The 24,333-nt window shown below is 39.1% G+C and overlaps 1 protein-coding gene and 1 long non-coding RNA gene across 8 annotated transcripts; one reads left to right on the top strand and one right to left on the bottom strand.

Annotated features, from left to right (window-relative positions):
• Nucleotides 1-6,194: 6,194 nt before the first annotated feature.
• LOC112657216 (uncharacterized) lies at nucleotides 6,195-12,279 on the bottom strand. Of its 5 annotated transcripts, XR_004818118.2 has the most exons (4): nucleotides 12,075-12,264; nucleotides 11,914-11,988; nucleotides 7,068-7,293; nucleotides 6,195-6,937 (listed from the first exon to the last, which is right to left on the bottom strand). It is a non-coding gene; the product is annotated as an uncharacterized LOC112657216 (long non-coding RNA). The 5 variants fall into 5 exon arrangements; XR_003134912.3 differs by lacking the exon at nucleotides 11,914-11,988 and having other exon boundaries at nucleotides 12,075-12,279; XR_004818117.2 differs by lacking the exon at nucleotides 12,075-12,264 and having other exon boundaries at nucleotides 11,914-12,068.
• A 73-nt stretch (nucleotides 12,280-12,352) lies between these two features.
• On the top strand, nucleotides 12,353-23,417 carry DTD2 (D-aminoacyl-tRNA deacylase 2). 3 transcript variants are annotated; one of them, XM_025443150.3, is made up of 4 exons: nucleotides 12,433-12,570; nucleotides 14,673-14,728; nucleotides 16,966-17,035; nucleotides 21,695-23,417. In XM_025443150.3, the coding sequence occupies exons 2-4, from the start codon at nucleotides 14,684-14,686 to the stop codon at nucleotides 22,018-22,020; spliced, it is 441 nt and encodes a 146-aa protein (XP_025298935.1). In that variant the 5' UTR covers nucleotides 12,433-12,570; nucleotides 14,673-14,683; the 3' UTR covers nucleotides 22,021-23,417. The 3 variants fall into 3 exon arrangements, with proteins under 3 accessions (XP_035575857.1, XP_025298934.1, XP_025298935.1); XM_025443149.3 differs by lacking the exon at nucleotides 14,673-14,728 and having other exon boundaries at nucleotides 12,355-12,570; XM_035719964.2 differs by lacking the exons at nucleotides 14,673-14,728; nucleotides 16,966-17,035 and having other exon boundaries at nucleotides 12,353-12,570; nucleotides 21,670-23,417.
• Nucleotides 23,418-24,333: the final 916 nt, after the last annotated feature.

Here is a 24,333-nt window from a genome sequence, read left to right as displayed (position 1 = left end):
GTCCTTGTTTTCAATTATTTTGAGTTATTTTAAGTTACTGGGTCTTATGGCAATTTTATGTTCAACTTTCTGAGGAACCACCATACTTTTCCACAGAAGCTTCACTATGTTATGTTCCCACCAGCAACGTGCAAAATTTCCCCTTTCTCCACACCCTTACCCACACTTATTATTTTCCTTTTTTTTCAATTATACTCATCCCAGCTGGTGTGAAAGGATGCAAATATGATTCTTAACCTTTGGTTTTTGAGGCTATAGGAATATCAATTTCTAAATACCAATAGTGTCCACTGATCTGAATTTTCTGTCACAAAATCTTCTAACAAAAAGACATCTGAACTAAGATCCTTCTTATTTACATGGCACCTAAATTATTTAATTGATATGAACAAAATTTAACATGAGGATGACAAAGCACTTATTTTTCATATCTATCTTAAAGCATAAAGAATTTATACTTTAATATTTTCAATGTAATGATATCTTAAATGTCTCTTTTCAATACCCATAGATTGAACGGTCTTAGAAATATGTGACTGATAATTATAAATGTTTAAGAATCTGCCTAGGTAATGTCATGATGTATTTAATTTTAGAATAGTCATAACAATATTAATTTATCTTCCCTGGTTTTCAAGTTTTGCTTCAAGTTTTTATAATATAAGAGCACCTAAATTATGTAAGACCATATAGTATCACTGACATATTACCTTTTACATATTTAGTTCATTAGTTCTATCAGTCAATAGATAGTTCTATCTATCTAGTTCAACTGATACAGAATGCAGACATTTAGGCCACAACACTCAATCCCTAAATATTCCAGCTGGCCTTGCACAAACCATTCCAAGCCACAGAAATCCCCAGAATGGACAATCAGAAATCCCCAGAATGGACAATATTAATTACAAGGGGTTACAGAAAGGAAGGAAAATTAACCTTCATTAACTAATCAGAAATCAGAAATCCCCAGAATGGACAATATTAATTACAAGGGGTTACAGAAAGGAAGGAAGATTAACCTTCATTATTAACTTTTTTTTAAAGAAAAGTAATAGTAGTTTGATGTCCTAGAAACCCTGCTAATTGACTTGGCATCACTACCTCTCTGGAATCTGGGGACTTGGTCTCTCTCTCTCTCTCTCTCTGAATAATAGGGACAAAAACCTTTGCGTATTTGACAATTTTCATTGCTGGCCCCTATTTCATGCTTTTGGAGCTGGAACCGTTTTTCCTAGAACAGGAGGAGTAGGATTGATGAGCAGGCTGTGGCTCCAAGTATCCCTGCAGTAAGCAAGGGCCAGTGCTTCTTCCCTCTGCACACTTGTATGTCCTGACAAGGCCACTGAAATTTATGATGTAGGACTTAAGGAAGTTATTGGATGAAACATATGACTTTTTGAAATCAAGAATAGCATTGGAAACCTAGAAGCTACGGAGACAGCCTTTTATCTTCCTCCTCAAACTTGCTACGATAAAAAACAAGGAAGTGCTCTTTTTTTTTTTTAATATTTGGTTCCATTTCTCGGTAGATTGTAAACTCAAGGACAGAAGCAGCCTATCAGTCATACTATTTCTATAATAGTATATACAACTGGTATCCAATAAAAGATACTTAATGAAAACTGAATAATGGGTTATCACAATATGTGATTTGAAAAGTGACCCCAAGTATAAAATAATAAGATTGAACCAGATTTTTATTTAACAAAGATTTACATAACACTTACCTTGTGTGTAGGCATGATTCTGTGTGCTTTACCAAAAATAACTCACTTAATCCTATAGCAATTCTATGAATTAGGTCACATTATTATCCCTATTTTACAGGTTATGAAAGTGATGTACTTTTGCAAGGCCATAGAATAAGAAATTGGAAGAACCAGTATTATAAGCCTTGGCAGCCTGGTACTAGAACCCATGCTCTTAACTATTATACTCACTGCCTGAGGTCACTGCTAGGAGGCAGTGAGGCTGGGCCCAGATCTACCTAATACATTTATTTCAACAGAAGTCACCTTTTTGGCTGCAAAAATCAAACAAATGCCTAGAAAATGTCAGGATCCACACACAAAGTAAAAGTTAAAAAGTAGCATTGAGCTTATCATCAGGAGATCTGAGTGGTGGTCTGGCTTTGCCTCTAGCTTAGTGTTTTATATGAGGCAGGTTATCCAAATTTTCTGAGCCTTAGCTTCCTCATCTATAATATGGGGACAGCTCTTAAATGAGAAGTGGATATGAAGTTGCTTCTAAAATACAAAACACTAGATAAATATATTATTAAGAGGTATTTTTTTAACTTGTCACTTTAAATTTTAAGAAAATGGGGATGTAAACTTAAGAAAATTCTCCCAGAATATATTTTTTAACTTCTCATAAAACTATGGTTAACTTTGAGAAAATCTATTATAGTTGTATTGATCTCACCAATCTCCCATTTTGAATTCTGAGGACCTAAGAGGTTTATAAACAAAGACTTAGTGGCTTTGTTTTTGGAACCAGTATTTGGAGATAGTCCTTCAGAACAATGTGCCTATTAGCATCCAATTATGTAAACCTGCTTCATTATATCAGGATCAAACTGACTCAAGAAAAGAATTCAGAGATGACTAGAGACATGTTTCAAATGCCAGCTCAACTTCTTTCCTCAAGAAATGGCTCTTTGTTTTAATGAGATGAATGCCCAGCTGCTAACATATGGGGGGTCTGGAGTGTAAGGTAGCATGGTGTGCACAACAGATACCAAATCCATAGCCCTGTGAAACATACTAGTATAGTTTATGTACCTGCAATATGAGAATCTGAGCTCTGAGACTACAGCAGCGGAAAGACACAATCCCTATCTTCAAGGAGCTTAAAGTCTTGTGTGCTGGTGCTGAATTTGGCTCCATGTTATCATTATCTGGAACAATTTTTAAAATACCAGTATTGAGGCCTTACTCAAATCAATTAAAACCAAAATCTCTAGCGATAGGATCCAGGTATCTGGGTTTTTGTTTGTTTGTTTGTTTGTTTGTTTGTTTGTTTTAAGTTCTTAGGCTGACTCTAAGGACAACCAGAACAGAAACCTCTGTTTAGGAGGAAAGAAAAAGAAGTTAAAAGGTCATTATGGTACAAAGGATTAAGTGCCATGTTTGAGGAAATCAACCAGTTTTCTTTCTTTCTTTTTTTTTTTTAATAACTTCTTTTTTTAAGACTTATTTATTTATTCATGATAGTCACAGAGAGAGGAGAGAGAGGCAGAGACACAGGCTGAGGGAGAAGCAGGCTCCACGCCGGGAGCCCGACGTGGGACTCGATTCCGTGACTCCGGGATCGCGCCCTGGGCCAAAGGCAGGCGCTAAACCGCTGCGCCACCCAGGGATCCCAACCAGTTTTCACTAGTCAGAGTTTTCCCAGATGAATCTTGGAGAACGGTTAAATATATAAAGAAGGGTAAGGGTAATACAAAGAAGGAAGCAGAATGTGTAAAAGCCCCAGAAGGAAAGAAAGCATGATGCCATAAAGCAGCACCTTCCAAATGTAAATATGCATACAAATCACCTACCGATCTTATTAAAACGCTGATAGTATTTCATCCAAAATGGAGTAAGGCTAAGCTTATGTTTTGTTTTGTTTTTTAAGATTTAGGAGATCCCTGGGTGGCTCAGTGGTTTGGTGCCTGCCTTTGGCCCCGGACGTGGTCCTGGGGACCGAGGATCAAGTCCCGCGTCCGGCTCCCTGCATGGAGCCTGCTTCTCCCTCTGCCTGCTTCTCCCTCTGCCTGTGTCTCTGACCCCCTCTCTTTCTCTCTATGTCTATCATGAATAAATAAATAAAAATCTTTAAAAAAAAATTATTTTGGGGGCATCTGGGTGGCTCAGTCGGTTAAGCGTCTGCCTTTGGCTGGGGTCGTGGATCTCAGGTCCTCGGATCCAGCCCCACATCAGGGGTTTGCTCAGCAGGGTGTTTGCTTCTTCCTCTTCTGCTGACCCTCTCCCTGCTTGTGCACTTTCCTCTCTCAAATAAGTAAATAAAATATTTTACAAATTTAAAAAGTATTTATTTACTTGAAAGAGAGCAAGCACACACATGTGGGGGAGGGGCAGAGGGAAAGGGAGACAAGCAGACTCTGATCTGAGGGGAGGAGCCAGACTCAGGCCTCAATCTCACAACCCTGAGATCATGACCCCAGCTGAAATTGAGTCAGACACTTAACCAACTGAGCCACCTAGGTGCCCCAAGATTCTGCATTTCTAATTAGATCCCAGGGGATCCATTATTGCTGGTTCAGAGCAAGAAAAAAGTATGACTGGAGTATAAATGTGAGAAGCAGGCATGACCAAGATGAGCAGGAAAAGTCAACTAGACCTCCATCTTGAAAGCCCCTGCCAAGGAGTTGGGACTCCATCCTAGACTTTATTCTGAGGGCATTAGGGAGTCACTACAAGATCTACAGCCAAAGAGTGATAGAATTCAATTTTCATTTTAAGAACATCACTCTGGCTGCTCTGATGAAGAGATCAAAACTGGAGGTGAGTGGTCAAACTGGACAGTATTGGAGTAATCCAGGTAACAGATGATGTGGCCTGAACTAAAACAGTAGGAGTGGGGATGGAAAGTCTTCTCCTGTATATTCTGCTGAGATGTCAAAACAGAGGGGAAAGTTGAAGATGAGTCCTCTGTCAATTATTTGCAAGCAGTAGATTTCATTCTGCTGGTTTGACCAAAAGCCAATTTATTAAATGATATTAAGTAGCTCACAGAATTATCGGGGTGGCTGGAGAAATATTCAAGACTGAGTTTCGAGTAACAGTACCCAAAACTTTGCCACAGAACCACCCAGATCAGGAACCTTGTCATTGGTGTTCTCTATTTCAGTTAATAGCGCCAGCTTCTGCTACTGCTTCTACTGAACCTCAAATACCAGCAACTTGGTTTTACTGCTGCTGACACCAATGCCATTACTGCATCAAGTCTTGAACTGTCCTGTGCCTGAGAGCTCTGCCAACACCGCCATGATGAACACAGAAGCCCCATGCAGAGCCATTTATTCACATTGTTCACCTCCAAATTTAATCTTGCATGAAGGTATCTGATTGGCATGCCTGCATCCTAGCCCCAAAGCAGACTGGGGAGCTGAGTTCTGATTTCCACCTGAGAGGGAAAAAGATGCTCATAATATGGGAATTTCCCCAAAGATAAAAGCTATTCAAAAGATGATGATGGGGATCCCTGGGTGGCGCAGCGGTTTAGCGCCTGCCTTTGGCCCAGGGCGTGATCCTGGAGACCCGGGATCGAGTCCCACATCGGGCTCCCGCTGCATGGAGCCTGCTTCTCCCTCTGCCTATGTCTCTGCCTCTCTGTGTGTGTGTGTGTGTGTGTGACTATCATAAAAAAAAAAAAAAAAAGATGATGATGTCCATCGTACTTAACCTAAAAAGCTTTTCAAAATGGTTAGCTTCTCAGGAAGAGAAACAAAATTGAATCGTGCTGAGTAGTGTCTGGGAGGTGAGAATCCAGAGGCTCTGAGAGTGGCAACTCTTTCATACCTGGAGAATTAAGGAGTAATTCCACTTCCTTCTTCCCACAAAAAGTAACTCTCACACATTCCATGAATTAGATTAATTTGCCTTAAGGGACTTTCATTAAAATGCAAATATACCTTTTAAGAATGTTACGTTTCATTCACAAGTTAATGGGAGTTACTTTAATCAGCTTCATGCCCAGCAAAGTGCACCCAAACACAGTAACTTAAAATATTAGACTTTGGATTGTGGCCTAAAGGAAGGAAAACCTTTTGAGTTGGAGGTCAAGCCTGGAGTGTACTTTGGAACCCTGCACGTTGCTTGATTCCTATATAGGGAAGTGCTATAAAAGGAGAAGAGAAAGTTGACTAGTTGTGATAGACCCAGAAAATCTAGTTTATGTCAGATTGTTTCAGTTGAAGACCTTATCTTCCCTCCAGTTAAGGCCAGCCATCTCAGTTTAGTTGAACTCAGGGCTTCCAGGAGGTGATTTCCTTTCCAAGTCCTGTCCTTCCCCTATGAGGAGGGAAAGAATACACTGGTGGAAAGAGAAACAGTTTTTCTAATGCTCCCCCATTGTTTTCCTTGTCTCTTCACTAAAACCTGAGACCCCTGAGAGTAAAACCTGCATCTTATTTCTCATGTATTTCTAGCACTTAATTTGGTATCTAACACAATAGATAAACATTTATTTTTTTAAATATTTTATTTATTTATTCATAGACACAGAGAGAGAGGGGCAGAGACACAGACAGAGGGAGAAGCAGCCTCCATGCAGGGAGCCCGATGTGGGACTCGATCCCGGGTCCCCAGGATCACACCCCAGGCTGCAGGTGGCGCCAAACCGCTGCGCCACTGGGGCTGCCCTAAACATTTATAATAAACAATTGGATAAATACAAGCATGCACTTTAATACCATTTGTGAGGTTTAGAATGTTCTTCCTTAAGCAAACCAAGAATCTATAGTATTTCTTTCACTTCCCTTGTCAAAAGGAACAGACAACCAGGGAAAAGGGAAATGCCTTTTCTCTTCTCCATCTCAAGCAAGTGCAATAGAAGATTTAGGTGTATATGAACAATTCATTATTGAAATCTCTATTATTTATTCACTTCCTGCTGGAGTCCATATGAACTTTATTTAGTTACAACACTCAGAAACAGTAAAAACGGTTCATTATTTTTTCTATATCAAATCAAATCTGATCTGAGTCTCTTCCCTTATGGTACAAAGGATTCCATGAGAGCTCTTCAGGATTTCAGTCTTTAATGGCCCCCTGTAATATGCCTCTTATCCAATTCTGCAAGACTCCTTGGAAGCAGCAGCTCCATCTCCTCCAGGCAGCAAGTTGGGCTGTGTAGAGCGCATTTTCACAAAGGCAAGGATCCCAGCAACCTTTCTTCTCTGATGTCTTAGTCATAGTTCCAATAACTAGAAAAAAAAAAAAGGGAAGAGGAAGGTATGCAAGGACCTTGGCTCATCTTACACTGATAACTCACAAAGTCTAACTTCACCTCTCTAAACTCATAGAGAAATTAAGGAGTTTCATCAGAAACGTTACCTGTAGCTATCTCTGTCTCCCCAGCTGTCCTCTTCCAACAAGAAGATGACCAAAGAGTCCCCATTGTAGCTTTTAAAAACCTCTTCAGTCAGTTTGCTTAGTGTCTTTTGCTTGCCTTCCAGATCCACATTCAAGTATTCTCCACCCTGCCTTCTGCCCTGGAGCCTGGGTCAGCAACAGGTCCTCTGCTTCCCTATTTCTGGTAGGGTTTTTCCAGTGGGGAGTTCTGGGCGGAAATGCAAGAGAGATGGATAACAGGGTCCGGTATTTATTCCCCTAACTCCCTCCCAAAAGGGTCTTCTGGAGTTGGCTGAGCTTCTTAGCAGAACTCCTCTTAAGTTTCTACCTCTCAATTCCAGACTCCTTTCCCTTCTCCCTTCAGGCCAAGGGGCAAGCAACAAACATATCAGCTGCTACTATGCCCTGGGTTACTATACTACCCCTATAGATCCCCTATACCTACACCTTTGTAAACAGTCCCTTTGTAAATAACACTTTCCCAGGTTATCCTATTTAGAACATATTTGATTCCTGATGGGACCCTGACTGATACAGTTAGTGTGATAAAATAATTTATATTCTTTGATGATACATAATATTCAGTATCTTCTTTTTAAAATAATATATTGGTGTAAGGCATTGGCTCACAGATGTCAAAGAACTATATAAAAGATAATTCCCACAACATATCTTGGTAGGGGAATACAAAAGGATAAGTTTTAAAAGAATAGAGTTGTAAATCTCATACAAATATAAAATCAACATGTGTCAAAGATTTTTATTTCATTAATATTTAACTCAGTAAGGAAGAAGTCAGTCATATATTACAACCAGTTCAAAAGAGAGCTCAAACCTCCTGTATGAAGAATTCCAAATAATTTATATTGATATTCCTCACTCAGAAAGGTGGATAGTAACACCCCTTGAGTATAGGCTGTGTTAAAGGATGTACTTCCAAAGAGGATTTTGTGGAAAGAGGAGGAAGGTATAACTATTCTGGAGAAACCTAGCAAACACCACCTTAGCCAGGTGATCAAAGTGATTATCATCAGTAAAAAAGACATGTTGTCGGGATGCCTGGGTGGCTTAGCAGTTGAGCATCTGCCTTTGGCTCAAGGAGTGATCCTGGAGTGCCAGGATTGAGTCCCACATCAGGCTTCCTGCATAGAGCCTGCTTCTCTCTCTGCCTATGTTTCTGCCTCTCTCTCTCTGTCTCTCGTGAATAAATAAATAAAATCTTAAAAAAAAAAAAAAAAAGACATGTCACCATGTACCTTTGATATGATGTAATAAGAACAGCACTTCACTCTGTGATCCTCCTTCAAAAGCCTATAATCTGGTCTAATCATGAGAAAAATATCAAATTCCAATAGAAGGACATCTTACAACATAGCTGACCAGTATTCCCTAAAACTGCCAACGTCATCAAAAACAAGAAGAATCTGAGAAACAGCCACAGCCTGAAGAAACAAGATTACTAAATGCAATGTGATATTCTGGATAGAATCCAGAAGAAGGATTTAGTGGAAAATAAACAAAATGTTAATAAAGGATGGAGTTTAATTAATGTACCAGTGCTGGTTCCTTAGTTGTGACAAACATAGTAATTTGAGATGTGAATAAAAGACGGAATTGGGTGAGGTATATATAACTCTGTACTATTTTTGCATCTTTGTTACAAATCTAAATCTACTATAAAATTAAACTTTATTTTCAAAAGAGAGAAAACTTAAGGTGCTATACATATGTAGTCAGGAAGGGAATATTGAAATGTATTTATAAAGGGATGCAAAATGGGCAAAATCAGTCAGCATCTACAGAGTAATAATCAAATTTTACATTTTTATGGATAAGACTGATTTGCTTACTATTTGTGTTCAACAAGTTAACTTCTATCTCTAAAGAGTTGTAAGACAGCCTAGTCATATACAAATCCTATATAGCCCTATAGGACCAAAGGAATCCCCAGAGGCTCCAGCATTCCCTTAAAAGGTTATCTAGAAATCTCTTCTGTCCATTCAAAATGTTTCACAATTTTTTTCCTACAAAGGATACAGGTGTCTAAATTATAAAAAGCCCTTACAGGGGTACCTGGGTCACACAGTCAGTTAGTGAACCATCCAACTCTTGGTTTTGGCTCAGGTCATGATCTCAGGCTCCTGAGACTGAGTCCTGCATTGGGCTCCCTGCTCAATCTGGAGTTTGCTTGAGTTTCTCTCTGCCTCTCCTTCTCCACCTCCCTCCTCTCTAAAATAAATGAATAAATCTTAAAAAAAAAAAAAATCCCTTACAACAGCAGCTTGGCCTGACTTGACAAAATGGGTAACACAAGTATACAAATATTCAAAAGGCTGTGCAATGCTTTGCTAAGTTACCACAACACTAAGAACTCAAAAATAACCCAAAGATGAAGATAATTTATCCGCCTACCGGGGGGAAACACTACAGACCGCCAGATGTACATCACTGCCTTCAGGTTAAAAGCACTTGCAGGGGATCCCTGGGTGGCGCAGCGGTTTAGCGCCTGCCTTTGGCCCAGGGCGCGATCCTGGAGACTCGGGATCGAATCCCACGTTGGGCTCCCGGTGCATGGAGCCTGCTTCTCCCTCTGCCTGTGTCTCTGCCCCTCTCTCTCTCTCTCTCTGTGACTATCATAAATAAATAAAAATTAAAAAAAAAAGGCCATGTTTATAAAAAAAAAAAAAGCACTTGCAATATCAAGTTACCTAGGCAACATACCAATAAACGGTGCAGTAAGAAAATAAGAATTTAAAAAAGCAAACTGAAAAAAAGAATAATCAAGTTCCAAATGCCATCCCCTACCTGGTTATACAAACTATTCATGTTAAAGACAGACTCAGCTCTTAGGTGGGGAACTGTCGTTTTCCCAGGCCTTATATTTCCATATAGAAGAGTTTGGGCTGGATCAACATTCCTGGCCTCCGTTTCTACATGTGTAAGAAGAGGCTATGACAAAATATATTGTTGCAGTTTGGAGCATTTGCCATTGGAGTTTTTGTTTCAGGTTCTCATTTAAATATGTTTGTTTCCTCTTTCCTCACTGACTTAATGCATGTGGCAAGTGTCTTAAAGCCAGAAACCACATGGGTCTTTCCAACCTCAGTTTCCTGTGCGAAGAGTGATTCTCTCTCATAGTAAATTAGTAAAGAGACTTGAACATGACCCAGTATACATGCTTGAAAGCAAGGGAAAAGGTGTCAATCATGCACTATGTGAGAATTTCCACTCTATGTCACAGCAGTATTTTTAATTACAAATGAATAAATTAGTATTCTGGTTCTACCCCAATTCGTGTCCATTTTTTTTTTTTTTTATGATAGTCACACACAGAGAGAGAGAAAGAGGCAGAGACACAGGCAGAGGGAGAAGCAGGCTCCATGTAGGGAGCCCGATGTGGGACTTGATCCCGAGTCTCCAGGATCGCGCCCTGGGCCAAAGGCAGGCGCTAAACCGCTGCGCCACCCAGGGATCCCTCGTGTCCATTTTAGTTAGTGTGAACGAATTTCTCAGAACCTGATCCCCTCACTAACCACTGAAAAATATAAATCTCTGAGCTTTCAAGTGGGGGGGGGGGGGGGGGCTAGATTTCTTCCAGCCTCTGTAAGATTAAATAGTACTCAAGGCAAGAACTGTGGTTTGTTTCCAATTTCCCCCACTGGGGCTTACTGATAAAATTCTATTTTCTTTACTTCTAGTGCTTTATGTTTATTCACATTTTACCATTTTATTGCATGTATGTCTTGCCTTCCTAAATTCTTTGTGGAAGCAGAATAGACGGTCAAAAAAAAAAACAAAAAAAAAACAAACAAACAAACAGAAAGGACTACTTTAGTGCCTACTCTCTACTGCCCTCTACAGGTGGAAGGAAAGAACAAGTGAATCACAACATACTACCACCTGCAGTAGTGTCCAAAACATTTTCACCTAACAGAAGAGTTTAAAGCAACTGGTGATTTTTGAGAGATTAACCATTACCAACCAGACTCCACCTATTCACAAGAATTATTTCCCAATTTGCTAAACTCCCTTCACTGTGGAAAGATCTCTGAGAACTATATATATCCCATTTTCAAGAGAACTTGCTGTCTCCTGTACTCATATACAAATGGACATCATAGTCCTCTCTTACCCTGGGTCAAGGCTAAAGGCCTTTATGTCAAAGTTCCTTACAGCCCTGTAAAGCTTGAGTCTTGGGGTGAAAACAGATTCAACAGTTATTAATGACATAAAGGCATGAACAGTACAACTTGTCTGTGCTCTGCAGCCATCAGAGATAACATGAGATTTTGCTTTTGGTTTTTACAAAAAAAATAAAATAAGGCAGCCTGCCAGATAACCAGCAAACAGGCAGCTTCAATGTTGTGTAGAAAGGACCATTGATTATGCATGGATTATTTTCTTCAGTCACACTACTTTATATGGATAGCAACACTGTCAATGATGTCATCTTTCAAAACAACAGACCTGAATGTATAGGCATATTGTGCCAACTGAGCCCCAATCAATGACCTGAGTAATGCAATCATGGTAACACCATTATTCCTCATCTAAACCCTCCACGCCCATAGAAAAATAATGCTAATCTGATGCATGCTCAAGAAACAGGTTGTGTGGGAAAGAAGAATATGTACTTACTCCACAAAATTTAGATCATTACGTGCATCAGAATATGTCGTTTCTTTTTGTTTGTTTGTTTGTTTTTTGTATTAGCAGCAGGTTAAATTTTTTTTTTTAACAATGACACACTTTCCTGGCTAAGTGCGGATCCTTTTAGTGAGGATATTTTCTAAAGACTGAATTCCAAATGTGTGTTCACACAGCATACCAACATCTTTCCGGAACTACAGCATCAGAGTGATTTACAGCATTCCTGATAGAGGAGGCATCGTTGTTTTATAGACTGGAGTAAGCAAAATTTTGAAAGATTTATAGCTTTTAATCGCACTTCCTGCTTGTTTTGCGATTCAATTGATTCTATTTACCGACCTTCAAAATGGGCATAATAAGGACCCAAGCAGATTTAAAATTTCTTAACGTCTGGAAACTTAGGCTTTCTGAGCTGAAATAGTTTTCTTCTCTAAACGGTGCGCAGGGAAGAGAGCCAATGAGTTTTTCCGCTCGTTTAAAGGACACACCGAGCGCTTTCTACGAGGTTGGCCAGCTTCGGCCTAGGAACTAGTACCTTGTCTCTGAAGACCATACATCCGGGTCACCCTGGAACCAGGCAGAGGCCCCGCCCCTCTACGGGTGCCGCCACGGGCCCTTACGAACGTCCCGCCGCCACGACCCGTCACGTCCTCCCTGCGCGCTGGAGGCGGAGCCTGCGCAGCGCGATCCTTGAACGCGTCGGGTTGCCACGCGGGTTCGAGCCATGGCTGACAGCTGCCGGATGCCTCAGGCGCGGGCGCTTCTGCAGCAGTGCCTGCACGCCAGGCTGCAAGTACGCCCAGCCGAGGGCGACGCCGAGAGCCAGTGGGTGGAGGTAACGTCGGCCCCGCCACTCCCGGTACCGCGCGAAGGGGCGGCCCTTCCCGCGTTGTCTTGGTGATCGGCCTCCCGCCGCTCGCGTCTCCCCGTGGCACGTGCTGCCGGGGTGCGGCCTTGCGCTCGGCCGGCCCGCCTTCTCCCGCGGTGGCCTCCCGGGCTTGGCCGGCCCCGCTACGGCGTTGCCTTCTCTGGCACCTTCTCCCTCTTACCTCCCTCCGTTGGGCCAGCGGAGGAGCGTGTCCTCTGGTTAGGACCGCGGGAATTGGAACTTTCCCTCACCTTCTGCCCCCCGGAGCTCCGTGGACTTGAGGCCTGTCTCCGCTCTTTCGCTTCAGCAGAGGGAGGGCCCTGCCACGCCCTCCGCTCTGCTGGGGCTGCTGCTGGTTACTGCTGGTCTGGTTTGAGCTTGTAGGTTAGAGTCGTTGGCAGATGTTCAAGACCTGTTTTGACTTGTGCTCCAGGACCCACCGGATTCCCTCTTATGCTGCCCACAGAAAATGAGATTTCCCATGGAATTTTTAGCTTTCTTTTTTTTTTCAAGAAACTTAAAAATTATATTTCTTGCTAGAAACAAAGACTACTACTATTAGTATAATGTGGTGTTGAACAGCGTTTCCTCCAGAGAATTTGAAACATTGACACTAATAGGATTTCCTTCTACTTTAATATTTGCCTTTTAAAGAACAGCCTGCGGGACCCCTGGGTGGCGCAGCGGTTTGGCGCCTGCCTTTGGCCCAGGGCGCGATCCTGGAGACCCGGGATCGAATCCCACTTCGGGCTCCCGGTGCATGGAGCCTGCTTCTCTCTCTGCCCCTCTCTCTCTCTCTCTCTCTCTCTCTCTCTCTGACAATAAATAAATAAATACATACATACATACATACAGCCTGCCCCACGTTTATGCAAAACCAAGTAATGTTCTTCATCGCCCCTGACCTATTTTTGGAGTAAGTTAAGAGGAAGAAAAAGATTAGTTGATAGTTAAGGCTTTTGGAGGTACTCGAAAATTTAGGAGCATCTTTTTCACTCGTCAGCTGTATTCGGTCCAAGATCTAGCTTTCTTCAACACAATCATAGTCATTATGTTAATTATTACCTATAGGGACGCCTGGGTGGCTCAGCGGTTCGGCGTCTGTCTTCGGCTCAGGTCGTGATCTTAGGATCCGGGATCGAATCCCGCATCAGAGGGGGACTGCGGGGAGCCTGCTTCTCCCTCTGCCTATGTCTCTGCGCCCCCTCCTCATGAATAAATAAAATCGTTTAAATAAATGTTACCTATAAACTATGATATGTGGGTGGTTATTCTTAAATCAGAATCTGTTACCCTCTGCTAATTTAGAAGTATTTATAAACATTGCTGAGCTGAAATATTTTTCTTATCTAAATGGTGTGCGGGGAAGAGAGCCAATGAGTTTTTCCACTTAATATATTAAGTGGAAATATTCTTGTATTTCCCTCTACCCATTTCTTCTCAAAAATTCATGTTTCTTGTTTTTGTTATGCACCCCCCCAGCCCCCGCTTTTGAGCTCTTGATTTCTCTTCCATATTGTGGAATTTTGTTCATGTTTGTCATCCTATCCAAAGAATTGTCTATTTTTATAGTTAACTCATGAGACTATAAATTCCAGACTTAATCATTTAGATTTCTTCCATCGTTTTTATCTTTTTATGTTCTTCATGCCGCATCTCCTTATGCAAAATCAGATATTTTATGCAGTTTTCCAAACTATAAGTTTGTGTCGATAAACTTTAAACGCTATTCTAAAGCTTTCCCTTCCACTCCCACACATAACTAAATTAGTATAAAGAGCTGACAGGTAATTAGGTAGTGACAAAGTAAATTTTTTCCTCTTTCTCAAGCATCCTCTTTCCTATGCTATTAGAAGTTATAATTTAAATATATATATATATACATATATATATAGTTTTAATTGTCAAAAGATTTGAAGATTACTTTGTGTTCTCAGTTTTATTCATTTAGACCTTTGCTGTCAAAGGCTAATGTTTTTCTTCTCAAGAAGTGAACTTTCTTAAATTATAGTGAGAGGAGCACCTGGGTGGCTCAATTGGTTAATAACTTACTCTTGGTCTCCGCTCAGGTCATGATCTGATGAGTGGTGGGATCCAGCCCTGCATCAGGCTCTGTGCCCCACCGGTAATCTGCTAAAGAGTCTCTCCCTATGCCCCTCCCCCTTCTCATGCCTATGCTTTCTCGCTGTCTCTACTCTCTAAAATAAATAAATAAATCTTAAAAATTAAAAAACCAGGGATCCCTGGGTGGCGCAGCGGTTTGGCGCCTGCCTTTGGCCCAGGGCGCGATCCTGGAGACTCGGGATCGAGTCCCACGTCGGGCTCCCTGCATGGAACCTGCTTCTCCCTCTGCCTGTGTCTCTGCCTCTCTCTCGCTCTCTGTGACTATCATGAATAAATAAATAAAATCTTTAAAAAAAAAAAAATTAAAAAACCTGTGGTGAGGATTATATGTAATTTCCTATATATTTAAAATGTTTTCTACCAAAAGAAGCTACAAGGAAAGTGGTTCTGACTTGAAGAGGGAAATTTGTAAGTCACAACTTAAGATCTATTTTTGGAATAAACTAAAAGACCTTACTGAGGAAGTAATATGATGGGTGGAAAGAACAGGTGTCTTTTTCTGCATATGACTTGATGCTGAATTCTGACATTGTGTCCAAATATGAATATGCCTGATATTTTCCCTGAATATGCTTGAGATTTTGGCTGGTACTAAATCCCAGTGGCATGGCCTGTGACAGTGGTGCAGATACCTGTAACATTCATCCTATTAGCTCCTTACTCTGGGTGTGCTTGGGAGACCTTTGCTTATTCCAGAAGCACATTTGCACTTCTTAAAAATTACTTGTTTTCTGGTAAATCGAGTGTGAGTGCAAAACTGCATTTATGTCTATATAGAAGACTGTTAGCTAACACATAGAGCCTGTAAGATACAGTTGAACTTAAATGCAAACAACAGATAGAGTCCTTATGTCTGTAAAGTGCTTTGGAAATTAAACTGTAAAATGGGCTTCAGCCCTTAAATTTATTTTTACATACTCACTTAAACACATAGCAAAAAAAAAAAAAAAAAAAAAACACTTAACATAGCTCTTACTATGAAGTAAGCACTGTTTTAATCACTTTACAAATATTATTTCGTTTAATCTTTATAATAGCTCTTGGACTCAAGAAGGTTAATCTACAAAATAAAAAAATTTAATGATTCACTTACCAGCAAAATCAGAGTCATTTATCATTTCTGTTTTTCCTTATGTATTCTACAAGAACTAATAAATACCCACATCATTATATTTAAAAGCTTACATTCCTGAGGCACGTGGGTAGCTCAGCCAGTTGGGCATCCAGCTCTTGATTTCAGCTCAGGTTATAGCCTCAGAGTTGTGAGATCAGAGCCCCTCTTAGGCAGTCTGTGCAATGGGGGTGGAGACTGGTTGGGTTTCTCTCTCTTTCTCTGCCCCTCCCCCACTCTCTAAAAAAAAAAAAACACTTCTAATAACAGACAACCTCATGATGTAGAACTTAGTGTCATAAATTCAGTTTCCAAGGCTAAATCACTATGTTGATTTAAAGCACTGACAGGGACGCCTGGGTGGCTCAGCGATTGAGCACCTGCCTTCAGCCCAGGGCATGATCCTGGAGTCCTGGGATCGAGTCCCACATTGGGCTCCCTGCAAGGAGCCTCCTCCTCTCTCTGCCTATGTCTTTGCCTCTCTCTGTGTCTCTCATGAATAAATAAATAAAATCTTTAAAAAATAAAAATATAAAGCACTGACAATAATGAAAATAATTGCACGGTTTCTTGGAATTTATAGAAGTAGAGTCAGACCCTTAGTTTTATTAGCTGCAAATAAATGGATTAGGAGGAATAAAGAGTAATGATGTCAAAAGACATCAGTCATGCAATTGCTTATACATTGGCCATATCTAATATAATGTGAATCCATTTGGTGTTGAATAAATGGGGCTCTGAAAACTAAACATTTCTAAGTGTCGGCCTTACTTAAGGGAGAGGAGGCCAGTTCATAGTCATAATGACTGGAAGTGGTTAGATTGTAAATTGATTAGAAGTAAATGTTTGAGGGTACAACTTGTGGTTTTCACCCCTCTTGGTTATATCTTGAACTTAATTTTTGCAAGAAATGATAATTAAGGTGACCATATGTTGGAAAAGATTTTGTTTTCTCACATATTTTAAAAATCTGTCATAAAAATGTGTTTCTTTGGATTTAATCTCTATATAACAGTTTTGAAATTTTATTCATTTACCTCTATATCTCTATGTAGAAGTTTTTTTCTTTTTTTTCTTTTTGTAGAATTTTTTTTCTAATCTGAGTTTTCTCTGGTGATTTCTCATAGGTTCAGAGAGGATTAGTAATCTATGTGTGTTTTTTCAAGGGAGCTAATAAAGAACTTCTTCCCAAAATGGGTATGTATTTGATGTTTGTTTGTTAAAAGTAGAAGTGAGGGCACCTGGGTGGCTCAGTCGGTTAAGCCTCTGCCTTCTGCTCAGGTCATGATCGATCCCAGGGTACTGAGATCAAGCCCCACATTGGGTCCCCTGCTCAGTGAGGAACCTGCTTTTCTCTCTCCCTCTGCTGCTTCCCGTGCTTGTGCTCTCTTGCTCATTATCTCTGTCAAATAAATTTAAAAATATTTTTTTAAAAAATAAATAAAAGAGTGCAGCCTGGTGGTTCAGCGGTTTAGTGCGGCCTTCGGCCCAGGGTATGATCCTGGAGACCCAGGATCAAGTCCCACATTGGGCTCCCTACATGGAGCCTGCTTCTCCCTCTGCCTGTGTCTCTGCCTCTCTCTCTCTCTCTCTCTCTCTCTCTCTCTCTCTATATATATATATATATATATATATATATATATATATATATATATCTGTGTCTCATGAATAAATAAAAATAAATGGAAAGAAAGAAAGAAAGAAAGAAAGAAAGAAAGAAAGAAAGAAAGAAAGAAAGAAAGAACCAGAAGGAGTAAAAAGCACAATCTTAAGTTGTACTGGTAAGTTTTAAAATGAGTGAACTCTACAGTTGCTGGCTTTGACTATTTTTGCCTTTTCCAAAGTTTAAAGTAAGCAGGTATGGTGGAATTCTTTCAAAACATCTGCACCATTTCAAATGGCTTATAGATTGCTTTAGAAGAGTGTACACACACACATACACACATAGAAAAAACACACTTGAGATTCAGCGAAGGATACAGAAACTTGTTAGAAGCAGAGTGGCCACATAGGAAGAGGCAGATGCTTCATAATATAGTTTCCTTATCTCCCACAGTTCCTGACAGGGGCATGTAGGTGACACTAAATGTAGAAGATGTGGGTCCCACAATCTGGACAGCTAAGTCTTTCACCATTGTTATGGAAAATTTTTAATTAACTATTTATCCACTTTTTAAAATAAATGTATATAAACATAAGGTTCTCATCTTGAAGAAAGCTCATTGTTATCAGAAGCACACCTCCTCCGTGGACAGAAAAGCAAGGAATGTTCAGTTATCTCTGAACTATAATTTACCTGCCTGCAGTTTTCCAAATTCCTGGATAGTCCATAGCACTGCACATTCTTTGTGATAATTACATAGATTCAGATGCACCACATCAAATACTGTCTTAAGATAGGGACACCTGGGTGACTCAGTGCTTGAGCATCTGCCTTTGGCTCAGGTTGCGATCCCAGGATCTTGGGATCAAGTCCCACATCGGGCTCCCATGGGGAGCTTGCTTTTCCCTCTGCCTAGGTCTCTGCCTCTCTGTGTCTCAAGAATAAATAAATAAATAATCTTTAAAAAATACTATTTAAAAAAAATACTATTTTAAGATAAAATAATTTCATACAAAAAGGAAAAACAAAAAACCAAACAACCTGAGTTCGTGACACTATCCCTAAGGTTGGGGAGAGGCTATATTCTCTTTATTTGTAGAGGACAATACCCATTAGTTGGGTTAATAAGAAATACTAATTTTACAAATAGGTAGTTGCAACATGCAGAAGTTAACCTAAAAGGGCTTTAGGTAATGGAACTCAAGGGTAAATAGCCCAATGAGACACAGCTGGGACAAAAGGCTAAAAGCTCCTAGACGAAATTTTATACCAAGACATCAAACATGTTTGACATCTTTGTCGGAGGATGAAAACTAGACTAAAGGACTACAATAGGAGAGAATGGGAAAACAATAACTGATGGTTTGAAACTTGAATCTGGAAGATAATGGGGAACTTTACAGGGTTAAAGAGAAGATGAGGGGCCCCTGGTTGGCTCAGTCAATGGAGCATGCAGCTCTTGATCTCAAGATCGTGAGTTCAAGCCCCATGCAGGATATAGACATTAAAAAAAGAGAGAAAATGAAATGAGGGCTCCTGTTACAGAGGATGATTTGCCAGGATCTACTGCTTGGTTATTGGACATTCTGTCCATTTTCCTAAGTTAATATTTTGCCTTGAATTAAATCTTTATTGACCATAAAAAGTATACTAGAAATATGCAAAAACAGGAAGAGAATTTTTGTCATTGTGATTTAAGATTGACTCCTAAAGTTGTTTCATACTTTAAGTGACTCTGAATCATAATAAAATGAAATGAACCAATCAAATCCAAGCTACATTTTGTGTTATAGTAAATAAATCCTGTGTGCTTCCAGGATTTATTTGTCTAAATTCACTTTGAAAACATGCAGTAAGACTGATGAATTAGGAGGTCTACCATAACTTTTAGTGAACAGTCTAAAACCAAACTTTGGTATGATTCTCAGTCTTGTGACTCTAACTCATTCTGCTGGTGTGAGTTATAAGCAAAAAAGTCCCACTGTTATTGATAGTGTTAGCTTGTACTTCCCTTTTTCCAGGAGGCAAAGTAAGCCAGTGTGATGGGATAATATTAAACTCCATTTCATACTTCCTACATGGATTCAGATCTTTCTAATCAAATCAGGTACCCCTTGGGAACATAACCAGTTACATCCATAGAGTCTGGGGTAACGTGGCTAACATAGAGATGTGCAGAATCTCTCACAATTCATCTTCAATATAATTGAACTGAGATCCAGGGACCTGTCAAAGCTTAACTTCCCATAAATATCATTAGAGATACTTGATTGATAACCTGTCTTAAGATCTTTGAGTTTCCAACATGCCATTAATCCATTGTGTCGTTTTAACTCTACTTACTGACATTTGTATTTTATATACTTCTACATAGTGATATATATAAACTAATAACATTAATTGAATTCTCAGTTATAGCCAGTAGAGGGAGGTGTGTGGAAGTATAATAAATTGTACTTACCTTTCTCACCTGTTATTCCAAAACTGTCTACTTAGTCTGTTACTAGCCTGAGGCCTGGATAGCTGGATTGAGATTTCCCTAGAAACGAAGTGCTGTGGAGAGTTACAGTTTCCTTAGAAGCGATCAATAACAACTGCTAGCTATATAGCAAAGCCCTATTCATAATAGAAAAAATTTAGAGGTATTTTAAAATAGATATTAGTTGAAAATTGATAGTGCTTAATGCACAGCTTAGGAATTCATTTGGATATTCATCGTGGCAGATTTCTACCAGATTAATTCCCTGATTTGTAGAGTGGGACAACCATACTGAATCCTTACTGGTATTTACTACAGGTCCTCCGATACTTGAAACTTTTGACCACCCTACTAGAAAGTATACCTTTTCAAGCCTGATTACTGGGGAAGAGTGTGAGATTTATATAGTTTCTTTTACCATTTGTCTTCTAAGGAATATTCTTTTTTTTTTTTTTTTTAGATTTATTTATTTATTTGAGAGAGAGAATGTGTCTGCAAGCATGGAAAGAGAGACTCTCAAGCCTATTTCACACTGAGCATATAGTCTGACAAGGGACTCAGTCTCAACCATCCTTGAGATCATGACCTGAGCCAAAATCAGGTGTTGGGATGCTTAACCGACTGAGCCACCCTGAGGCCCCTAAGGAATATTCTTTATAAGCAAAAGCTATTTATACCCTTTATGGAGTCAAGAAGACCTTAAGGCTATTTATATTATATTTATATTATTAAATATATTTATATTTCTTTTGTTTATTGTTTTGAAAATGTAAAGTTTTTCTAAATTGAGATTTTTTTTAGCTACACATAGATATTTATAGCTTTTTTTAATAATTTTATTTATTCATTTGAGAGAGAGAGCAAGCACGAGCTGGGAGGGGGCAGAGGGAGAAGGAGAAACTGCTGAGCAGGGAGCCTGACACAGAGCTCAACCCCAGGACCCCTGGGATCGTGACCTGAGCCAAAGGCAGACATTTAACCAACTGAGCCACCCGGGCACCCCAATATTTATGGCTTTTGACAGTTCTCATTAGCTATGAGTATAATTTCATAAATGCCATAAAATAACACCATGTTTTCTTGTGTGTATATGAACATAATGCCAATATACCTTTTGATTTACATTTTTGGTTATAACAGTGAATTTCTGATGATTACCTTTCTCCCATGGGTTACAATTTGTCAAATGATTGGACTGTGTTAAATAGTGCCTTTGAGGTTATGAAACTACAAAACTATCTGGTTGTAATCAGAATAAACCTAGAACCTTTGTCTCAGCTTATAATTCTAGGCAGTTAAGTTACTACAAGATTTCTACTTAATATTCTTTGTTGTAAAGTAGAATTTGGTGTGAATAGGATTCATCATAGCCTTTTTCCAATGAGATTTTCTTATGGAATGTAAAAAGAAACAGGCAAAATCTTTTTGTGTATCCCCCTGGGGGCAACAATATTTTGAGGTTTCAGTATAAATTTTTAGTCCTTTCTGCATGAATTTATTGTTAGGAAATCTTGACTGCCCATTTGGATTTAAAATATCATACCATTTTTTGCATGAAATTTGCCTTATTCATGCTTAGATCATTTAGCTTAATGGAGCAGTTCTTTAAATCTGAGTAGAGATTTGAGGTAAAAAGCATGAGCCAGCAAATGATTTTATTTTATTTTTTTTTTTTTTCAGCAAATGATTTTAAACAGGAGATTTGCTGACTGATTATTGGTTTTCTTCATGTTTGTTTCTCACTTCAAGGTGTTTCCCTTTCTTCCCCACCCAGTTAATACACTATTAAACGTGAAGTTAAGTGAAGCAGAAAATGGCAAGCACGTGTCTATATTGGATCTACCTGGCAATGTTCTTATCATCCCTCAAGCCACCCTTGGGGGGAGAGTAAAAGGAAGAAATATGCAGTATCACTCTAACTCTGGAAAAGAAGAAGGCTTAGAACTTTATTCCCAATTTGTGACTCTATGTGAAAAAGAATTAGCTGCCAATAGCAAGTGTGCTGAAGCCGGGGTTGTAGTGGAACATGGTACTTATGGGAACAGGCAAGTGTTAAAGCTGGACACCAATGGACCATACACACACCTAATTGAGTTTTGAAAAATTAAAAGTTAGTTTCTCAGTTGTTTTCTGGTATAAAATGATCTCAACAAAATTAGATGTTCTTCCTCTTCTTGAATACACTAATCTGCGGCATTTTTAGACAAGAAAATCCTGGATCCCATCCATCCCTCTGCAACCTGCTAATTGGATGACCTTGCCTTGCCAAATCACCAAACTCTGGGTCTCCGTCACCTTTCATTCTGCTCTCCCCTACACTTCCACTTGAAAACTTGAAAAATACTTTCTATTCACTTGATAGTCATTGTGGAAATGTTCTAAGAGAGCTGTATTTTAAGTATTTTGCATGAACAGTTTTGTGCAATCAAGGAAAATAATTCTTAGACCCTCAAACGTATGAAGCATGTAATAAAAATAACTATTTGTATTAAAATTAGGTAAAATCCCACACAAACTGATTATAGTTTTGTCAGTTTTGTTTTACTATTTCAGTTTTCCATATTTTGAATGAAAACAATGTGATTTAAAAAAATGCGATTTACTATTCCTTTTAATAGTATCTGTGAAAATGTAATGTAGAAATGTTATTGTGCATTATATTTACTTTCCAAGGACATCCAAGTGCTTTAAATCATTTTAAGAATCTTTAGTTGATACAAGAACAAGGTATGAGAATTAAAAATTGTTTTCCTTTAATATGCCAATTGGTTAATTAATACTCTGTTTCTCAGTTTTTTCCCAAATGATGTATGTCTCATTTTCTGTCTTTGGTTTTTAAAAGTTACTGCTTTGTGAAATTAATGTTCATAAGCTTTTTAGAAAGTCCTTTCTTACTTAATGAGATTACTATAAAAAAGAAAAGGGGGAGCTTTCTACAGGAATTACTTGGAAACAAGCTGACTTGTTCTTTTCTATGTTATTTCCCTGCTGATTGCAAGCTAGTGTTTTTTTTTGTGAGTTAATGTTTGTGCCCTGCCCCTGTTCATATGTTGAAGTCCCCCAACTTGATGGTATTTGGAGATGGGGTTTTGGGAGGTAATTAGAGTTAATGAGATCATAAGTGTGGGTCCCTCATGATGAGATTAGAGTCTTCAAAAGAAGAGTCACCAAAGAGCTTGTTTGCTCTCTCCACTCCACCACATGAGGATGCAGTGAGAAGGGCGCTACCTGCATACTAGCAAGAGAACCCTTATCAAAAATTGACCATGTTGACACCTTGATCTTGAACTTGTAGCCTCCAGAACTGTGGGAAAATAAATTTCTGTTGTTCAAACCACTCAGTCTATGGTATTTTGTTAGAACAGCATGAGCTGATGAAAATGGTGATACATGATAGATAGCTAATAAGGTAGATTTTTTTTACAGTCAAGAGAGGAAGATATATAAGAAATTGAAAGAATATGTGAATCAATAAAATAATACTCACTTTTTGCAAACTCCTCTGACTTTATTTGAAAAGATATTTTAAAGAGTAAACACCAAATAAGATGTCTAATTACCAAAAGATGAAGAAATTAATTTGAATAAACATCTTAAGTAACTGCTGAAAATTCCTTTGTGTCATAATTTCTTTAGGTCTGTCTTCCTAAGATACTTAAATTTTTGTTATCACAAAAATCCTATTACTCCATATCCTTCCTGTACTATTCTATTTTGGAACTTGAGAATCAATAACTGGCTTGGTAATGAGCTCATTGTCCTTAACTTTTGCTTTATTGATTCATGATACACTTATTGAAATGTAATAAACTATTCATAAACTTTCAAACTCCAATTTTCTCAAAGCTCCAAGGAGGTATATATGTCTTTTGAAAAGATTATGTGTTACCTATTTTAAATCATTTTGATTTTGTGTGTAGGTGAAATGCTGACTCATAGCCCTAGATTGCTGTTTTATAGTTCAGGCAATTTTTTAAAATTTTGCTTGAGGTACTTATGGAGAACAGCAATGTCAACTGCATGAAGGGTTATTAAGCAAAAATGATGGCCAACTTTCATTTCCAAAGAGGATAGAACAAGAGGCAGGAGAAATAGTGGATATGAAAATAACTATACCTTGGCTTTCTAGAGCTCTTCAGGCCCAAGGTGCTCAAAGAAACTTCATTAGACCCCTCCTTTTGTTTTCCTAGTATAAGAGGATAGTCCTATGGAAAGTAAGACAGTGCTTAAACAGTTTTCCCAAGATCACACAATAGGGAGGAATAATGCCCATTTTTCCACTTTTCCTGTAGTGAGAATTGTCAAAACTAAAATTCATCTTGGTAAAGGTGTAGGATCTCCCAGTGTGGATCACTTGAGAAAGAACACCCAATACATTGGTTTACTTACAAAATTAGGTGGCAGTAGCGTTGC

The sequence above is a fragment of the Canis lupus genome, chromosome 8, assembly GCF_003254725.2.
Source record: "Canis lupus dingo isolate Sandy chromosome 8, ASM325472v2, whole genome shotgun sequence".
NCBI classification, from domain to species: domain Eukaryota; kingdom Metazoa; phylum Chordata; class Mammalia; order Carnivora; family Canidae; genus Canis; species Canis lupus.
This window is presented reverse-complemented; position numbering and strand designations above follow the sequence as displayed.